Source organism: Mus caroli, chromosome 5, assembly GCF_900094665.2.
Source record: "Mus caroli chromosome 5, CAROLI_EIJ_v1.1, whole genome shotgun sequence".
In the NCBI taxonomy this organism is placed as follows: Eukaryota; Metazoa; Chordata; class Mammalia; order Rodentia; family Muridae; genus Mus; species Mus caroli.
In genome coordinates this window covers 128,013,036-128,014,137 of record NC_034574.1, presented here as the reverse complement: position 1 = coordinate 128,014,137, position 1,102 = coordinate 128,013,036, and the positions used below count along the sequence as shown (strand labels likewise).

General features: G+C 62.8%; 1 protein-coding gene across 3 annotated transcripts in view; it reads right to left on the bottom strand.

The window, feature by feature from the left end:
- Baz1b (bromodomain adjacent to zinc finger domain 1B) overlaps positions 1-1,102 on the bottom strand; it is a 65,145-nt gene extending 64,043 nt beyond the window's left edge. For 2 of the 3 annotated variants that reach the window (XM_021162487.2, XM_029477264.1), the window contains exon 1: positions 702-1,096. In XM_021162487.2, the coding sequence (XP_021018146.1) occupies positions 702-808 (107 nt within the window). In that variant the 5' untranslated portion in view covers positions 809-1,096. Of the gene's footprint in view, positions 1-701 lie in introns of all 3 variants that reach the window. The other variant, XM_021162486.1, reaches the window with a different exon arrangement.

Sequence of the window (1,102 nt, the reverse complement as noted above, 5' to 3'; positions counted from 1 at the left end):
AAAAAAAAAAAAAAAAGACGGAAAAATGAAACTTCTAAATGTCAAACTTCTGTGTTCTCTAGGAAATAAAAGGCCACCAGAACCATCAATGTACCTTTCTGCTCTTTCCCATCTTCAGTGGGTAAAAAGTTAATGCCAGGTTTTGTGATTTACGGTTCTGTCAGTTCATCCCTGGCCTAAAGTCCACTCCGGAGGAGAAAAACAAAACCCACAAGCCCAATCAGTGTCCCCGCACAGCCCACTCAAGACGCAGTAGAGGCTTGCACAAGCCGGATCACGCGGCTACGCCGGTACAATTTCAAAAACTTAAACTTGACGGTTTCATTTCTATGAAAGGAGAGAGAAATAAAATGCGCAAAGGAAACCCGGCTACCCTCCCTAGTCATTTAGGGCCCGAAGCCAAGTTGGGGAGGAGGGGATTGGTGTTGCGATCACCACCGAGGCCCCGGGGACAAAGTGAAGGGAAAAGGGATGGAGGCGCGCGGTTCCGGGAAGGACGGCTGGAGACCGCCCGGAGGGATCTCGCCGCGGAGCTCCCAAGCCCGGGGGAGCAGGGCCCCGAGCATCACGGCCCGCGGACGGCCCCGTGCGGTGACAGCTGCCCCGCGAACCGCGCGCGGCCCATTCGCATCTCGCCATCTCCATCCCTCGCCCTGCGCAGCCGCGGCCGAGCGTCCACACCGCGCGCGGAGAAAGGATACTCCCGGGTGCGGAAGGCCTCCTGAGTGTGCGGGATGGTGAAGAGCGGCTCCTCTCCGGGCAGCGGTTTCACCAGCGGGAAGGGCTTGCGGCCCAGCAGCGGCGCCATCGCGGCGGCGGCGGCGGCGGCGGCGCCGGCAGGGGACGGAGCGCTGAAGGCTCGGCCGCTCTGCTGCGCAGCGCTAGGCCCCGGCAGCCCCGGGGCGAGCGAGCGAGCGAGGCGCCTGGCTCCCGGGGCGATGGGGGAGGGGAGGGGTGAGAGGGCGGCGCGAACTCCGGCTTCCCTCAGAGCTGGCGGGACCGCGCCACGGCCATGGAAGCCAGGGGGACGCCTCGAGGGGAGAAAACGGAGAGATTCTCCTCGCCCCTTCCGGCGCCTTTCACCTCACGCCGATCTCCGCCG